General features: G+C 58.1%; 1 protein-coding gene across 1 annotated transcript; it reads left to right on the top strand.

Annotated features, from left to right (window-relative positions):
- The first annotated feature begins 6,518 nt into the window (after positions 1–6,518).
- Positions 6,519–15,429, top strand: PI16 (peptidase inhibitor 16). The gene is made up of 6 exons (XM_051854798.2): positions 6,519–6,821; positions 10,231–10,452; positions 12,022–12,131; positions 12,333–12,421; positions 12,937–13,572; positions 13,779–15,429. Exons 1-6 carry the CDS (start codon positions 6,651–6,653, stop codon positions 13,886–13,888), a joined length of 1,338 nt encoding a protein of 445 aa, XP_051710758.1. The 5' UTR covers positions 6,519–6,650; the 3' UTR covers positions 13,889–15,429.
- Positions 15,430–16,995: the final 1,566 nt, after the last annotated feature.

Genomic DNA, 16,995 nt, shown 5'->3' with positions numbered 1-16,995 from the left:
GATGAGGGCTCCGGGCATCCCAGGTGGCTACTTAACTACTGTGCCGAATGCCTGCCTCCCCGATTCTTAAATGCATAACACCATGTGAATTTCCTTTCTTTTAATTAACAATGAATCCAAGTTCAATTGCTCTGCCCGCCTGCTAAGAGCAGGCTTCTCATTCCAGGTGTGTATGCTCCTCCATCTCTCCCGGAGCTTGGGGGAGCCCAGCAGGTAAAAAGACCTGGCCCCGCCTTCTCCACACAGGGACACAGCCCAGAGACGCCAAGGTCACTGGCCCTGCAGAGAAGGTGGGCTCCTGAGCGTGTCCCAAGGTGCCCACAGCCGCGGTAGTAGCTGAGCGAGGCAGGGGCTCTCACAGCTGATGGGAGCCCAATGCCCCCTTCCATGGTGGCTCCCTTCCCCAAACACGGCACCCACCAGTCGGGGGAGGCTGGGTGTGGGGCCCAGAGGCCACATTTCCTTCACTGCCAGCACCCGGCTGCTAGTTGTCTGTTTTTAGCACTCTGTTGTGTGACCGGCTTCCGTCCGCACACCCTGGCATTGTCTCTGCTGCCATCGGAGCGCTCGCCTGTCCTTTGAAACGAGCTCTGTGTTGTCCCCCTGACTGCTGCCCTGGGGTTGGAGTTCCTGGGGTGGAACTGAGTACCCTTTCTTCGCCATCTGCTCCTGTCGGGCCACCAGGCACGTGGCGCCGGGACAGCCAGGCTGCTCCGAGAGTTTGGATTCAATGCTGGTGACCTTTTGTTTCCAGGAGGACACAGAACACGGGCAACAGGAATCTGGCCTCACCCTGACGCCTCAGTTCTTATCAAAGAGTAACCCGAGCTACTGTGGTAAGAATGGGAACTAACAAAATAACACTGAAATGTCAGAGAGAGCCTTGCGTCACAGATCCAAGGCTGGCAGCCCAGGGTCCCCAACAGGGGCGTTGCTGGGTACAGGGCAGCACGGCCACTCTGTGGAACATTCCGCAGACGCCGGAAACAGTGGCTGTGGAGATACAGAGCGGGTGGGAAACACAGGTGATAGGGCATCTGGGAAAAAAGACAGGCCCCGGCGCCAGGCCTGTGCTCCTGTTTCATTCCGGAGAAGAGGAAGCAAGTCCGAGGCTGTGCGTCCCAGACCCAGGGCGGCAACGGGCCAGCTGGCTGTCATTCAACTTCCACCCCAGCACAAGCACACAGCACACACTTTAGTAAAAACCCCCTAAAGCTAGCGCTTAAACAACACCATCCACGGAAAGACTTGTATCTAAAATTGTTAAGGGACTCCCAGAGTGCAGCAGAAAAATACTCCAGCCAGGAAGGGACAAAAGCCATCAGCAGACGCTCCAGCTAAGAGGATAAACGAAGGGCCAGCGAGCTCCTGCGAAGATGTTCCACGCTGTTGTCCGCTAGGAAAATGCACATTCCAAGCACAGGGACATCACGGCGCACCTGTGGGAATGCCTGTGTCACGTCACGACACATCTTTGAGAATGCCTGTGTCACATCACGGTGCACCTGCGGGAATGCCTGTGTCGGCCTCCTGGGGGAGACTGGGCAGTTGAAAATCCGAGCAGTGTGCTTTGGGGAGGCCGGAAGTCTGACACCAAGAGGCCAGTGGGTCTCTGCCCCCTCTGGCGGCTTAGGGACAGAATCCTCAAGCCTGATCCCCTGGGGTCCCTGCCTCTGTTGTCCCACCCATCTTCTCTGTGTGTCTCTGGGTGTTCACACGGCCTTTGACTAAGGACATCAGAACTGCACACCTGCTCGGAGACTATAAGCAGATGTTAGAGGTGGAATTGCTCCCCACACCCAGCCCCGCCGTGGCTTCATTTTTTGTGATGGAGTTATACTACTGTTCAAGATGGCCACCTGCGACCCAGCATCCCATATCAGATCACCAGTTCAAGTCCCAGTTGCTACACTTCTAACCCAGCTCTCTGCTAATGAGCCTGGGAAGGCAGCAGAAGATGGCCCGAGTCCTTGCACCCACGTGGGAGACGCAATTGGAGCTCCTGGCTCCTGGCCTCAAGCCTGGCCCAATCCTGGCTCTTGTGGGCTTCTGGGGAGAGAAACAGAGGATGGCAATCTCTGTTTCCCACCACTACCTCTGATACTCTGTCAAATAAATATTTTGTTAAAAGAAAGACAAAAGCAATCATTCAAAAAGAAAATATATTCTCCCCCAAGGTGGGTTTGTGGATAAAACAGTTACTGAAAAGCGCAGCCATCCTCCGTCTGCCTGGTTCTGCCTCCTCTCGCCCCTCCCAGCCTCTGCTCACTGCCTGCTCCATCCTCCAGTCCTGCCTCCCCGCACCTGCTGGCCTGACCCGCCCTCTTTCTCTAGAGGCGGGTCCCTGGCTCTGGCCCCACCCCATCACTGTGCCAGCCCCTCCCCCGTGCTCTTCGAACACCAGGTTCCTTGTGCAGCCTGGTGGTGACACCACCCCGGTGTGAGTCCGTGGCACCTCCCCAGGAGGAAAGGCCCAGCGACGAGCCCTGGCTGCGCACCGATGCCCGAAACACTCCGGCCGCCTCCGCTCTGCCTCCCAGGCTTCGCCCCCATCTCTCCTTTCTCCAAGCCAGGCTCCTCTCTCCCTGCCTCCTGCCAAACACACCTCTGCCAGGAGGCCTCCCAGGCTCACACCTGCCCCTGAAGGATGTGTGTGTTCCCCAGACCACAGTAGCTCCAACCCAGGAGGAAAATCCAGGTCAGGCTGCTGTGTTTTTTCTCTGTGCTACAAGTTAAGGCTGTGTAAGCTCTTCCTCCTGTAGCAGCGAACAGACCAACTGGCCAATGAGCACCGACAGAGCAGGCCTGTGCTGAGCCCCACTCAGCTCCTACCTCCTTGAATGCTCACAACCATGCTCTAAGGTACAGAGGTGGACACAGAGGCCGGAGAGCAAAACACATCTTCCCCAGGAACCGGCATGGTGGTGCAAGAGATTAAGCTGTAGCCTGAGTGCTGGCATCCCAGATGGGCGCTGGTTCAATAACTGGCTGCTCCACTTATTATTTTTTAAGATTTATTTATTTATTTGAAACAGTTACACACAGAGAGAAGGAAAGGCAGAGAGAAAGAGAGAGAGAGAGAGAGAGAGAGGGGTGTCTTCCATCCGTTGGTTCACTCCCCTATTGGCCACATTGGCCGGAGCTGCACCGATCCAAAGCCAGGAGCCAAGAGCTTCCTCTGAGTCTCTGATGCAGGTGCAGGGGCCCAAGTTCCTGGGCCATCTTCTACTGCTTTCCCAGGCCACAGCAGAGAACTGGATCAGAAATGGAGCAGCCAGGACTCGAACTGGTGCCCACATGGGATGCCGGCACTGCAGCTGGTGGCTTAACCCTCTATGCCACAGTGCCAGCACTGGCTGCTCCACTTCTGATCCAGCTCCCTGCCAGTGCACCCAGGGAAAGCGGCAGAAGATGGCCCAAGTGTTTGGGCCTCTGCACCCACATGGGAGACTTGGATGGAGCTACTGGCTTTGACCTGGCCCTGGCTGTTGCAGCCATTGGGGAGTGAGCAGACGAGACATCTGTGTCACACTGTCTCTGTCACTCTGCCTTTCAAATAGATAAGTTAAAAAAAGAAAGAAAGAAAGAAAGAAAGAAAGAAAGAAAGAAAGAAAGAAAGAAAGAAAAGAACAAAATTACTTTGCCAAGGCTACCCACTGACAAGTCCCATAGTCCTGTGCACAGCACAGTTTTCTGGAAGGTTCCTGCTCCATGACCTAGGGGACCTGCTCTGTCCTATTTACCCAGTTCCATGCCTGGCACACTGGGGAAGCTCTGTACACCCGCCCTGAGTGACTGCATGCCGCCCCTTGTGCTGGGTCTGCGAAGGTATTTCCCCTGCTGCCAGTGCCTGTGTCCTCACAGGAGGCATCTGTGCCCAGCATGTGGCCCGGGTGGCAGGCTGAGCCCAGGGGGCAGTGTGCTCTGTGCAGAGCCGCCCTGAGGCGCTCAGAGGCACTTCCTGGGCTGGCCGTGCAGCAGCCTCGTCACACACCAGCAGCACCAGGAGCCTCTACAACTTACGGTGGCCAGGATGTCAGCAGGCAGTCACAAGTTTTCAGCTCCAGTGTAATTTTTTTTTTTTTAAGATTCAGTTATTTGAAAGAGTTGGTGAGGGGTCGGGGGACAGAAAATTCTTCCATATGCTGGTTCACTCCCCAGATAGCTGCAACAACTGGAGCTGGGTCGATCTGAAGCCAGGAGCTTCTTCCGGGTCTCCCACACCGGCACAGGGGTCCAAGCACTTGGACCATCTTCTACTGCTTTTCCAAGGCCATAGCAGAGAGCTGGATCAGAAGTGGAGCAGCCAGGACTCGAACTGGCATGCATATGGGACACCGGCACTGCACGCGGAGGCTTAGCCTATTATGCCACAGCAATGGCCCCTGTAGGTAAGTTTTAACATTAGAAAGTGTAAGACTTCCAACTTTGTTCGTCTTTTCAACATTGTTTGCTAGTGGATTCCGTTGAGATCCTGTATGACTTTTAGGATGGATTTTTCTCTTTATGCAAATAAATTGTCCTTGGGATATTGTTTGGGATTGCATTGATCACACTGAGTAATATCGACTTCTCTCTTTCTTTTTAAGATTTATTTACTTATTTGAAAGGCGGAGTTACAGAGAGGCAGAGGCAGAGAGAGGTCTTCCATTCGCTGGTTCACTCCCCAAATGGCCGTTGCGGCCGGAGCTGCTCCGATCCGAAGCTGGGAGCCAGGAGCTTCTCCCATGTGGGTACAGGGGCCCAAATGCTTGGGCCATCTTCTACTGCTTTCCCAGGCCATATCAGAGAGCTGGATCTGAAGTGGAGTGGGAGGGTCTCGAACCAGCACCCACATGGGATGCTGGCCCTGCAGATGGGGGCTTTTACCTTCTACGCCACAGCATTGGTCCTGAAGGCTTAACAATATCCAGTCTTCTAATCCGCTAGCACGAGATGTATTTCTGTTTCTTTGTGTCTTCTTTAGTGTTTTTCAGCAACATTTTGTAGGTTCCAGCCAAGGCTTTTGCAGCCAGGTGGGTGTTAGCACAGTGATTGAGTTAGGGACGCCTACATCCTGTATTGGAGTGCCTGGGTTCAAGTCTCAGCCCTGCTTCGGATTGAGCTCCCTGCTAATGCCCAGCCTGGGAGGCAGCAGAGGACGGCCGCCACCCCCGTGGGAGAGCCACATCAAGCTCTGGTTCCTGTCGCTGGGTTGTCCCGGTCTCAGCTGCTGTGGGCATCTGTGGAGTAAACGAGTGGATGGAAAATCTGCCTCTGTCTCTGTCTCTCTCTTGATGTCTCTCTGCCTTTCAAATAAAATGAAAAAAAAAAAAAGATTTAAAAGTTTTTTGCCTCTTTAAGTTTATTCTTAAGAATTTTACTCTTTTTTTATTGTTGTTATAGAGTTGTTTTCTTACTTTCCTTTTGGATTATTCACTGTTAGTGTTTAGAAAAAAATTCATTTCTGTGTATCAACTTTGTATCCTACAACGTTGCCACAGTTCTGTCTGTGGCGTCCAAGTTGCTTCTGTTTCTGCTTTGATTCTTACCTGGAGACCCAGGTGGGGCAGGTTTCCCTGGCATCTTTCAGGGCCAGAGGGGGAGGCTTTTCCTAGGACCCCATTCACCAAGGGGGCAGTCTTCAAGGACCGCAGCAGAACCTGGAGGCACTGGTTCCGGCTCCCTGCCCCACGCAAGGGCATTGCATGGCAGCCTGCCACCCTCCCAACACCTCCCCTTGGCACTCCTGCTGGGTCAGCACAGACCCAGGCTCTTCTGCTCTCTCTGGATTTCAGAACCAAACGTGCTGTATTCTCTACACACTCAGAGCAGGGCTGTGGGTGGGGGGCGGGGGCCGGTCCCAGAGTCCACATGCGCTCCTCAGCCCGTGCACCCACAGAGGGCACACGGAAGGCCACCTTCTGCCCATGCTCCAGCTCAAGGCTGCAGCTAGAGTGGGAAACCCCTCAGCCCTTGCTCCCATAAGCAGAGGCCCTGCCTCCCTGTGGGGCTCCACGCCTGTGCCCGCGGGCGGCTGCTGTCCACGCTTACTGAGGGCCTACTCTGCACCAGGGTCCACACTGGTTGCTTTAAATGCGTTATACCCCGTTTGCTTCTCCCTCCACCCCCACACAAAGTAGGTCATTATTGCCACTAATTCAGTGGAGAAAAGTACAAAAATCACAGATAGCTAGGATCGGAGCCGGGGCGGCCCAACCTTTTACCAAAGACATGGCAGCTTCTTCTGTGCTACCGGAAGACCTGCATCTCGCTCAGTCCTCCAGGGGCAGGGCCCGTGGCGTTCCTTCCTCTTGTGTGTTCAGCACCCAGGGGTGTGAAGCAGCTGCAGTTCCGCCGAGGGGACCGTGACTTCGCCCCTTGCGGATCGGTCCACCCGCCAGCAGAGGCTGCCGAGCCCCCACAGCTTTTGGCCCAAGCCCCCGTTCCCGAGAGCAAGCAGGCTTTTGCCAAGGACTCCAAGGGGAGTGGACTCCACTCTGGTCCAGACCCAAGGCACCCAGCCCTCCCGGAGACATTGTGTGAGCCGGGCTGGGCCTCCAGACACAGTCCCTGCTGCTCCACCCCGGCCAGGGTGGTGCTTGTGTGGGAAGGGCTTTAAATCCGGCTGCCAGACCCCTGGACGGGAGAGGCGGAGAGGGCTGGCCACCATGCACAGCTCCTGCGGTCTCCCGGCACTTCTGCTGCCGCCGCTGCTACTGCTGGTGGCTGCCACAGGCCCCGGCGGAGCCCTCAGCGACGATGAGAAGCGCGCGCTGGTGGAGCTGCACAACCTCTACCGCGCCCAGGTGTCCCCGCCCGCCTCCGACATGCTGCAGATGGTGAGTGCCACCTGCGACGGAAGGGGCGCTGGGTGTCCCTGGTCAGGGACAGGGCTCCTGGCATTATGCAGCTCCAGGGCCACAGAGGCAGCCCGTTGCAAGATGAGGAAACAGGGCTTCACAGGGACCTGCTTGGGCTCACACCTGGAAACCTGGGCTTCCCGCCATAGTGACCCCTCCCTGGCGCTTCCTAAACTGCAGGGCCCCTCACCCCTACCCTTGGGAGGGTTAAGAGTTCTTAGCCTTTGTGAAAGGGGTCTTTGCAGGGATGAGGAAGGCAGAGCGGTGGGAGGGGCCAGGCACCTGGGGTGGGGGGAGGGCTGAGCGCGAGAAAGCAGCAGAGAGGGCTCTAGATGGCACGTTCGAATCCTGCCTTGGTCTCCCACAAGCCCCGCAATGCGGGACAAGTCCTGCGATCTGGCTGGCCCTCAGTTGCTCCACTGTAAAATGGGCTCATAAGCGGAGCTACACAGATATCAACACAGGTTGAGTCTTACAGAGAGAATATTGAGGGTCCTCCAGAGAATCTCAAGAAAATACGCACACAGCTCATGTTTAGATGAAGGTTGCCAGCGTGTAAAAGCCCTAACTGTCCCCTGCCGAGACCTGCAGATGTGGTGACAGCCGTGCACAGGTGGGCAGAGGGGGACAGCGGCCCCACTGCAGGGGTAGGCGGGAGGTCTGTGCTCTCCCTGAGAGGAGACGAAGCCTGCCCCTGTTCCCCAGCTGGACTCCCCAGCCCCTCAGGTGGCCTGGGAGGCAGCTGAGCAGGGTCCCAGGGCCCTGTAGCCGGTGCTGGAGAACACAGCGGCAAACGTGCAGTCTGAACCCTGAGCAGTGACCTTGGCTCTGCCTGAGCTGGCCCGGTGACTCTGGGTGGGCCCTTCGCCCTTCAGAGGCCCTGTTCCTGATGGCGCACGGGCCTGGCCCTCTCGGTCCTGGGGCTCGGACACTCTGACAGGTGAGAAAGATCTAGAAAGGGCTCTGCAGGTGCACCCGTCGCCGCGGCGGGCAAGGCTGCCTGGGACTTCCGGCTCATTCCAGCTCTGCCCACAGCCCCCTGACTGAGGCTGGGGCTCGCTCACCGCGGGGTCTCAGTTTCCCTGATGCCCTGTGAGTCTGGCCGGCTGGGGCTGGGGGCTGCAAGGGCTGGAGCTGCTTTACCTTGGACTGCGGCCGCGCTCTAGGAAGCGGTTAGGGTCCAGAGGGACGTGCCGCTGCCTCCTGGGAAGTGATACAGGGAGGGACTACGAAGCCTGGGGAAATCAGGGACAGGACTCGGGCTCAGCCTCAGAGATTCTGCAGGCAGAGAGCCTGGGCTGGGTCATTTTCTGGCTGTGTGTCCTTGGCCAACTTACTTAACCTCTCTGTGCCTTGGTTTCCTCCTCTGCAAAATAGATGTTAACAGGATTAAAGGAGTCAGTAGGCATAAAGCACCTAGAACAGGGCTGGCACACCGTAAGCGCTAAGTGTTTACTGGCACAGCAGAGGGAGAGGGGCGGGGTGAGGCAGGTGGGAGTTCCCATGGACCCGCCTCCCTCTCCTCGGTCTCCGCACTGCCTCCCAAAAGCTTCAGGCTTCCTTGAACTGGATTCCCTGCCTCCCACTTGCCACGAGCCTGGCTCAGTCATTTCTACACCCAGGGACTCTCGGGTGGAATTCCATTTGTACTCTCGGGTGGAATTCCATTTGTACGCCCGAGTACTCCCCTACCTGCTCCCAGCCTCCGGCTCTGCTACCACAATGAACTTCAACCCACGGGCCTGACCCTGCTCAAATTCCTCCGATGGCCCCGGCTCCTGGGCAGGCGCTATGTGTTCAGCCCCTGCCTCCCTGCAGCTCCTCACCTGCTCAGCCTTTCTCCTCCAGGAATCTGAGCCTCCTCCCCAGCCCGAGTCCCTGCTCAGGCGGGCCTTCTGCTCTGGGGGGCCTCCCCAGCCACCTGTCCTGTGACAGCTTGCTCCGTGTCTCCTTCTCTGCCCTCAGGCTTGGCTAAATGCCTCCTCTGGTGGCCTTAGAGCACTCGCTGCATATCTGCCATTTACCACGTGCCGCTCTGTGATGGGGTGAACGTGGGCTTCTTGGTCCTCACCGTTGGCCCAGGGTTGCCGGCCCAGGCCTCAGAACTGTTGGATGCACTTGCTGCTCCATGGTGACCATGTGGCCAGTGTGCGTGGGCCCACGACACGATTGACCAGGAAGCCTTGAGCCCCAAAGCAGGAACTCGCCAATGGCTGGCCTTCAGGCATTCTGTGAGAATGGAAATTGCAGCTGGGCTTGGCAGGGGGGACTGCTTTTAAGCAGCGCCGGTGTCTCTGACACCCAGAGTTGGCAAATATCTGTTAAGCAGCTACCATGTGCCGGCACTGCACTAGACCCTGGGAACACTCCTGCCCTGCCCTGCCCTGCTGGAGCCCCCGGCTCATCCCAGCTCCCTGCCCCTCGTGCCCGGCACCTGCTCCTTCCCCACTTCCAAACTCCCACGATTGAGAGAGCCTTGGCGACCAGTGACTCGGGATAAAAATGCCCCAAGAGGGAAAGGGACTTAGCCACAGTCACAGTGGTGGGGCCACCCCAGCCCAGCGCTCCCATCCCCACCCCAGTCGGCCTTGAGTGGGTGGGGAGTCTGGCTCCCACAGCTGGCTGGGCCCCCAGAGGGTGGAGCGAGAGCTGCGGCCAGGCCATCCATTTCCAGGAGAGGCCAAGGACAAAGCTTAATGAGCTCCAGGCCTTGCTCCGCAGTCCTCTGGGTGGGATGCACGTTAATCCCTCCTTCCGCCCACACACAGCCTGTCCTCCCCGCCAGCAGCCCCTCCCAGGCCCCCTGACCCAAAAGCACCCCTCCCACACCTCATCCGCATCCCCCCCCCCCCGTGGGCATCACTGCCGTTGGGGGTCCCACAGTTACCGGGGTACCAATGCTGTGACATAGGAGCCTCAGGGGAGACACTGATTCCCTTGGGGAATGGCAACTTGATAAGAGTCAAGAGCCCTTAGGACCTGTACCGGGGAGGGGCACCCGGAGGGGCTGGGCTGTCCCAAAGGGGCTGTGGGAGCCTGGGAGGCCAGTGGAGAGAGAAGGGGGCTGTCCCCCTCGGCAGATTTATGGTGGGGGGGGGGGACTGAACAGAAACTCAGTATTTCCCTGAAGGGGTAGGCAAGGCCAGCTGCCCGACACCCCACTCTGTTCCAGCTCACACAGCTAGCGAAGGGTCCCAAGTCTGAGCTGGGGGAGCCCTCTCCCTCGGAACCCCCCTCCCCAAGCCCATCCACAGCAGAGACGGCTTCCGGCTCCTGGCCAAGGCGCCGCCCGCTACAGGAGGGTGCCGGGACGAGGGTGGGGAGTTTGGGACCTCCAGAAACCCGCAGGCCCCCTCAGCCTCACCTCCTTCCCGCGCCTGCCCCGCAGAGATGGGACGAGGAGCTGGCCGCCTTCGCCAAGGCCTACGCCCAGAAGTGCGTGTGGGGCCACAACAAGGAGCGCGGGCGGCGCGGCGAGAACCTGTTCGCCATCACGGACGAGGTCGTGGACGTGCCGCTGGCCATGGAGGAGTGGCACCACGAGCGCGAGCACTACAACCTCAGCGCCGCCACCTGCGCCCGGGACCAGATGTGCGGCCACTACACGCAGGTGCGCGCTCGGCGGGGCGGGGCCTCGTGGCGGGGCGGGGCCTGCCTCGCCGACCCGGGAGCATCTTCTCTCCTTGACCCCCCCCCACCCCGCACCGTTTGCATGTCACCCCGGCCTCCTGGCACTGAGGCGGCCCAGGCTGCGTGTCCCGGACACTCCCGGCACCAGGCTCGCCGCAGCCCTGTGCCCTGGCCTAGTTTGGCTGGGTTGCCACCTTCCCTCTTCCTGCTGAGCTCACGGTGACTTTCTGCCGTCTGATTTACTGCCAGGGACTGGTAAAGCAAATAGGTGATTTTGTTTGTCTGATTTTTATTTGCTTTTTTAAAAGAACAAATTGTCACTGAATAAAGGTTTCGAGGAAACTTCTGGCAGCATTTCCTGCCTTTCACTATTTTTTGTGGTTGTTGTTGCTTATGTCTGGCTGCTCGCTGCATTTTGAAAGTCTGAATTTTTAAAAAACAAGATAGCAAAAACAAGTTAATAAGAAACGTCAGTATACTTGTTTAAACATAACTTTTTATTTGGAAATTATTCCAAACTTTCTAAGGGGTTGCAACAATAATAGTACAAACAACATTTTTCCGAACACAGTTGGGAGTAAATTGCCAACATAATGCTCCCGTGCCCACTACAAACAAGGGCATTCTCCTGCCCAGCACACGTGAGCAGCACGAGGAGGAAACCAGCACTGACCTACTGCTCTTAGCTCATCCACTCGTGCCTAGGGTCTGGCCCACGTTCACACACCGCGTGGTTGCCTCAGATAAGGGGTGGCTGTGTGTAGGAGACTGAACAAGTGTGTGATTGAATGCTTGGTCTCCCAGGGCTCACGTCTTGTCTGAACCAAAACATGACAAACAAAAGAAAAAAGAAACCATCTTCCCACCCACATCCACCAATTCCATTTTTCTGTGCCTCTGCCGGGTGCTATTTTTAACCGTAATCTTTAGGGAAGGAAATCAACACAGCACCCACCCAGGTCCGGAAGTTGCGAGGCCGAAGTGCCCTCCCTGTCCCCTTCCCACCCGTCACCCTGTCGGCAGGGACTCGCTCCCCGGGGACTGCTGTCTATGCCCAGCGTGAGTCCTCTCAGCTCTGCCTGGCTCTCTCTCGGGTCACCAGCTGGGGTCATTCCGCCTGGGACCCGGGAGACTGCTGATGCAAGCAGAACGAGATAGCAAGCAGAGGCTGCTGGGTCTCACCCTCACGGCTGTAAGGATGATATTTTATGTTTTAGACTTGAACAGAACTCACAGGGAGAGCAGACCCCTGCCCACTTGTGATCCAGAGGAAGTCCCCCCCCTTTCAAAACGGCTCCCCCTGTTCCCTCCCCAGGGTTTTTTCTTGTTGCTGATGTCCATGACTCTGTCGTTTGGGATGCATTCCTTTGAATGTACCCCATGGTTCACACGCAGTGCCGGGGCTCTGAAGCTGGGGGAAAGACGCCCAGTGAAATGGAACGTGTGGCTGGCAGGGGAGAGACACCGCTCAGAAGGCTGGTGCAGAGGGGCAGCGGGCAGGGACGGTGCCCCCCGGACGGGGCTGAGCTCTGGCCGTGCTCTCCTTCAGGTGGTCTGGTCTAAGTCAGAGAGGATTGGCTGCGGCTCCCACTTCTGTGAGAAGCTCCAGGGCGTTGAGGAGACCAACATCCAACTACTGGTGTGCAACTACGAGCCTCCGTGAGTGCGGGTGCGGGTGCGGGTGCTGGTGGGGGCAGAGCCCGCGGAGGGCCGAGTCAGGCACAGCCTCAGGAAGAGGGTCCTCTACCGGCTGGGAGCTGGGAGGGCACCCGACGCAGGGCACTCTGTGACTAGGGGACAAGCGGATGGCGGCGGGGAGCGCCTGGGTCCCCTCACCAGTGTTCTCCTCGCCCCCTGCAGAGGCAACGTGAAGGGGAAAAGGCCCTACCAGGAGGGACCCCCGTGCTCCCAATGTCCCTCCGGCTACCGCTGCGAGGACTCCCTCTGCGGTGAGTCGGGGGCCGGGCTGGGCTCCGGGGGAAGCGCGACCCTGCGCAGCTGCGGGCTCTGCGCCTGCGCGGGAGGGGGGCCCTCGGTGGCTCGCCCCGCCCTCTTCGCGCAGCCGCGCAGGCGCCCGCCAGTCCCAAGGGACCGAATCTCGGTGGCGAGCTCCGTGAAGAGCCGGCGCGGGCCTGCCTTGTGGGCGGGGCCAGAGCTGCGGCGGGCGGGGCCTGGGTGGGCGGGGCCCGAGTGCGGTGGGCGAATTAGGCGCGGGAATTCGGCCGGCGCAGACCCGAGGAAGTGGAGGTTCGAGGTGCGCGCCCAGCGAGTGCTGGCGGAGGCCGTGGGTTCAGCAGTGGCCGGTAGTAACATTTAATGGCGGTGAGGGACGCGGCGCCGCAGGTGTGCGTGCGGTTTTGGGTGTCCCGGTAGGACCCTGGATCGCCTCGCCTTGGCCGCAGTGAGGGAGGGCCGTGAGGGTCCCCCTTGCAGCCCTAACACCGGGCCTTGTCTATCTTATCAGAACCCATCAGAGGCCCGGAGGAGGCTCAGGATTTGCCTGACTCGGTCACTGAGGCCGCATCCAGCCCGGCAACCGGAGCCTCGGGCGCTGGGAAAACGGGTACCCCTTCCCCGGCCGCGGAGGTCGCAGGCTCGCCGGCCACCGAGGCTCTGCCTGTTGCACACACCAAGGCCCCATCTTCCTTAGCAACCACGACAACCCAGGCCGCGCCTACCATAGCAACCAAGGTCCCTCACTTTCCAGCAACTCACAGCCTGCCCTCCTTGGAGGAGGGGCCGGTCACCTTCCCCGGCACGACCCAGGCTCCCAGCCCCCAGTCGATGCACGCAGTGGCCAGCGACACCAGCACACCCTCCCTGAGCCCACAGAGCTCTCCGTACCCCAGCGTGTCCCTGACAGGGACAAGCAAGCCTCTGCCCCAGGCCCAGGACGAGGCAGAGCCTGAGGCCCAGTCGCCTCCTTCCCGTGAGGTCTTGGCCTCAGTTTCTCCAGCCCAAGACAAGCCAGGTGAGCTGCAGGCCACACTGGACCACTCGGGGCACACCTCCTCCAAGTCCCTGTCCAGTGTCCCCAATGCCTCTGTCATCGCTAACGCCACCGGTGGGCGTACCCTGGCCCTGCAGGCATCCTTGCCAGGTAAGGCCGGTAGCGTCTGTGCCCCCCTCCTCGCCTGGCGCTACACTGTCGTTGTCAGCATCCTGCCCCCAGCGGCATGTGGGGCATGCACTCTCCGAGTGGGAGCTTCTGCCCTGGCTGCCGCCCCCACCCCTTGCATGGTGTGGTGGGTGGGAGGTCAGGCACAGCTGTCAGCCGGCTGAGGCAAAGCCGCTTCCTTCCCACAGGTGCACAAGGCCCTGAGGAGCCTGGCATGGAGATGAGCTGGGGTCACGTGTGGGGCCCTCTCCAGCCGCTGCTGCTGCTGCCTCTCCTGGTCTTGGCTGTGATTTTCTGAAGGGGACACCACTCAGAGGCAAGGCCTGCTGGGAGGCCTCACGCCCATGCCGATTGTCTTTCTCCAAGGCAGAGGCCACAGCTTCCTGGGCAGGTCCTGCTCTGTGGCCCAGCAGTCGCCCCTCGCCCCAGCTTCCGGCCAGCTTCCAGGCCAGCCCCGGGAGTGGTGCCCGTGCCCCCAGGGAGCCTGCTGTGGCCGGCTGCAGATTGTGCCGCGCGGTGCTCCTGTGGACTCACGGGCCTGCGCGCTCTCCTGGAGCCAGAGCATCCGGGGCTTCCCTGGGGACCGGACCCTTGGTCTATCCCAGTCTCCCTGGCCTCTCCCTCAAGCCATCTGAGTCCAGGGCTGTCCCAGAAGTGCCTCCTGCCTCCCCCAGAATGAAGAGGCCAGCTGCCCTCCTGCCATGTCCCCACACAAGAGGCTTCTTGGCCAAAGGGTCTCTGGGAGGGAAAGGCCGCAAGACATGTGCCTCTTCCACGGTGTCCTGGAGGCGCCAGACCTGGCCGCCCGGGCTGACCATGGCCCAGCAGGCCCCTCCCACCTGCCGTGGGGGCTGGAGGGTGGCAGGGACCTGGGGAGCCCCCTGCTGCTAGGCCTGGGGCTGTCCTCAAGAGCCTGTGTAGCTGGGTGGGGGGTGATAGGCAGATAAAGGACAAGCCCCACGCAGGTGGGGTTCTAGGAGTGGCGGAGCTGGGGGCAAGGGAAGGGAGGAGCCCCTGGCTCCCGAATGAAGCCTGAGAGTCCCTGGAGTTTCGGTGCCGTGCAGGCAGGGGCCAGCCCCGAAGAGGCCAGCCCTCCCCTACCAACCTGTGCCCACTCCTCCCCCAAAATGCTCCACACCCTCCTCCCCCAACACTTTCCCCCCACCCAGATACCAGCAGGATAGGGAGAGAGCCAAGGCAAGGCCAAGGGCGCTGGACTGACCCAGCTTCCAGGGCCACCAGTGGGGCCGGGCCGGGTTCGGGGCCCAGGGTCAAGGTCCCTGACCTCTGCACAAAGGTGACACTGCCCATTCTGAGACCCCAGGTCAGAAACAGACCACAGGGCAGGGCTTGGAGGATCCTGAGAAAGAGTCCTGGAGACCCAGACACTCGCCCCGGGGGAGCAGAGCCGGATGGTACAGGAGGGCTGGGGGCCAGGAAAGAGTGTGTGTGTGTGTGTGTGTGTGTGTGTGTGGTGGTCAGCTACAGTGGGTGGCATCCGTCACCAGGTCCAAGCAGGAGGGGCAGCAGGGTCCAGGTCTTGACCTTTAGCCTAGGAGGTCACTTCCCTCTTCTTTCTTTGCGTATTTCTTTGTTTTCCCTCCAGCTCCATTAAAAATAATTCCATAACATTCACCCCTTTAGTGTATGCAACTTCATGTTTTGTAATGTGTTCATTGATTCACCATAATTTCAAAACATTTTCATCACCCCAAAAAGAAACCCTATACCTGTTACAGCCACCCTCCCCATCTCCCTTCAACCCCACCCCCGCCAAAAGCAACCATAATGTACTGGCTGGTATATGGCTCTATTCACGTAAAGTCTTGACAAATCATATATTGTGTGTGACTTTTTGTGTGTGCCTTTTCACTTAGCTTATTTTCAGCGTTCGTCGATCTTTTAGCAAGAATCAGACCTTTTTTTTTTTTTTTAGATTTATTTATTTGAAAGGCAGAGTAACAGAGAGAGGAAGAGACACAGAAGGAGAGAGAGAGAGAGAGAGAGAGATCTTCTGTTCTCTGGTTCACTACCCAAATGGCCACAATGGCTAGGGCTGGGACAGGCTGAAACCAGGAGCCTGGAACTCCATCCAGGTCTCCTGCGTGGGTGGCAAGAGTCCAGGTACTTGGGCCATCTTCTGCTGCTCTCCCAGGTGCATTAGCAAGGAGCTGGATGGGAAGCTGAGCTGGGACTTGAACAGGTGCTTTGATACGGGATGTTGCCATTGCAGGTGGTGGTTTAACCCATTGTGTCACAACACCGACCTCAAGGACTTCACCCTTTTTATTGCTAAGTAATATTCCATCCTATGAAGTACATCTTAATGAGTCACTCATCAGTTGGTAGACATTTGGGTTGATCCATTCTGGAACTGTTGTGAATATAATACCACTATAAACTTTCACATTCCAGTTTGTGTGTAAACCTAAACTTTCAGCTTTCTTGGGTATAAGCCAGGGGGTGAAATTGCTGACTCATATGGTAACTTTGTTTAATTTTTAAAAATCAATTTACTATTGTGAGAGGTAGAGAGCTTTCATCTGCTGGTTCACACCCTAAATGCCCCCACCAGCCAGGACTGGTGGTTCAGGCTGCAGCTGGGAGCCAGACACCTAATCCAGGATCCCGCCTGTGGCAGGACCCACCCATCACTGTTGCCCCTCTTGGTGCACATTAGCAGGAAGCTAGAATGTGGAGCAGGGCCAGGACTCGAACCCAGACACTCTAGTATGGAACACAGATGTCCCAACTGGCATCCTAGCTGCTAGGCCAAATGCCCACTGCATATGTTGAATTTTCTGAGGGACCCCCAGACACTGTTCCAGAGTGGCTGCACCATTTTATACTGAAGGCTACAGTGAATGAGGGTTCCAATTGCTCCACAACCTGGCCAATTGTTACTGTCTTTTTTTTTTTTTTTATTTTTTGACAGGCAGAGTGGACAGTGAGAGAGAGAGACAGAGAGAGAAAGGTCTTCCTTTGCCGTTGGTTCACCCTCCAATGGCCGCCGCTGCAGCCGGCGCACCGCGCTGATCCGATGGCAGGAGCCAGGATCCAGGTGCTTTTCCTGGTCTCCCATGGGGTGCAGGGCCCAAGCACCTGGGCCATCCTCCACTGCACTCCCTGGCCATAGCAGAGAGCTGGCCTGGAAGAGGGGCAACCGGGACAGAATCCGGCGCCCCGACCGGGACTAGAACCCGGTGTGCCGGCGCCGCAAGGTGGAGGATTAGCCTATTGAGCCACGGCGCCGGCTCTGTTACTGTCTTTTTGAACACAGGCTTCCTAACAGGTAGTAATTGTATTTCATTGTGTCTATGTGTGTTAATATTTTATTTTAAAGGCAGAGTGACCAAGAGGAAGTGAGAACTTACATCTGCTGGTTCATTCCCCAAATGCCTCCAA

Source organism: Oryctolagus cuniculus, chromosome 5 (genome assembly GCF_964237555.1).
Source record: "Oryctolagus cuniculus chromosome 5, mOryCun1.1, whole genome shotgun sequence".
Taxonomy (NCBI): Eukaryota; Metazoa; Chordata; class Mammalia; order Lagomorpha; family Leporidae; genus Oryctolagus; species Oryctolagus cuniculus.
This window is presented reverse-complemented; position numbering and strand designations above follow the sequence as displayed.

Bases quoted from the DNA above. Each gene is read 5' to 3' on its own strand.
- PI16 (XM_051854798.2), top strand. From the start codon at position 6,651: ATGCACAGCTCCTGCGGTCTCCCGGCACTTCTGCTGCCGCCGCTGCTA. The intron at 6,822-10,230 runs GTGAGTGCCACC...CCTGCCCCGCAG, and splicing joins CCTCCGACATGCTGCAGATG to AGATGGGACGAGGAGCTGGC. The intron at 13,573-13,778 runs GTAAGGCCGGTA...TCCTTCCCACAG, and splicing joins CCTGCAGGCATCCTTGCCAG to GTGCACAAGGCCCTGAGGAG.